Source organism: Dinoponera quadriceps, unplaced genomic scaffold (genome assembly GCF_001313825.1).
Source record: "Dinoponera quadriceps isolate SergipeBrazil2010 unplaced genomic scaffold, ASM131382v1 C3892369, whole genome shotgun sequence".
NCBI lineage: Eukaryota > Metazoa > Arthropoda > Insecta > Hymenoptera > Formicidae > Dinoponera > Dinoponera quadriceps.
This window is the reverse complement of record NW_014568053.1, coordinates 1-1,010: the sequence shown is the minus strand read 5'-3', so window position 1 is coordinate 1,010 and position 1,010 is coordinate 1. Positions and strand designations below refer to the sequence as shown.

The 1,010-nt window shown below is 33.0% G+C and overlaps 1 protein-coding gene across 1 annotated transcript; it reads right to left on the bottom strand.

Annotated features, from left to right (window-relative positions):
- Positions 1-160: 160 nt before the first annotated feature.
- Positions 161-1,005, bottom strand: LOC106751510 (eukaryotic initiation factor 4A-III; the record flags this gene model as incomplete). The annotated part of the gene is given in 3 exon segments (XM_014632410.1): positions 161-415; positions 500-722; positions 948-1,005. Coding segments are annotated over 3 exon segments (536 nt in total), but the record flags the coding sequence as incomplete, so codon positions are not given.
- Between the last annotated feature and the right edge of the window lie 5 nt (positions 1,006-1,010).

Below are 1,010 nucleotides of genomic sequence, written 5' to 3'. Positions count from 1 at the left end.
TATTTTAAAATATATGCAATCAATTACAAGTATGATTTTATGGATATGTCTTTTGAATTCACGTATTCTAAGAATTTTTGACATACACTTTCCCACTTTTGACGTCATTAATCAAGATAGCTGAGGCAAGAAAGCGGAAGGCTTGAAACTTTTGTCGTACCTCGCACCGGACCGAAATTCTTTCATTATGTTGTCTCGCTCCTTCTGCGGCATATCTCCATGCATGGAACACACAGTGAAGTTCGCCTCTCGCATCTTTTCCGTCAGCCAGTCCACTTTACGTTTCGTGTTACAAAATATCACTGCTTGTGTTATTGTTAATGTATCATATAAGTCACATAGTGTGTCGAATTTCCATTCTTCTCGTTCTACAGCGACAAAGAATTGTTTAATTCCTTCTAATGTCAATTCATCACTGAAGAGAAAATAGTAAATTAACATTAATAACCAATAATAATTAAAATTAAACTTATCATCACGGAGATAAAAGATTATTTACCGTTTCACAAGAATACGTATGGGATCTGTCATGAATTTACTTGTCATTTCTAAAATCTCGTGCGGTAACGTAGCTGATACTAGGACAACTTGCGTCGCAGGTGGTAGATATCGGTATACGTCATAAATCTGTTCTTTGAAGCCTTTATTCAACATTTCGTCTGATTCATCCAATACCAACATTTTTATAGCTCGTGTTCTAAGTACACGTCTTTTAATCATATCTGGAAAAATATTACACATATATGAATACATACATTATTTTTTATTTGACTTTATACTGCAAAGATAAAAAGAATGGTAGATTAAAATAGGTCACTCTATACGTATTGTTTGAAATTCTAGGCAATTTTTGAGCTGTTTGCTTCATTTAGTTCTACTTTTAATTGTTTTTAAATATACAATAGCAGAAAAGTAATCTATTATTTGATAATCAACATAATACTTACCAAATACACGACCCGGTGTACCTGATACAACATGTTGTCCATAGTCAAGCTTTCTGATATCTT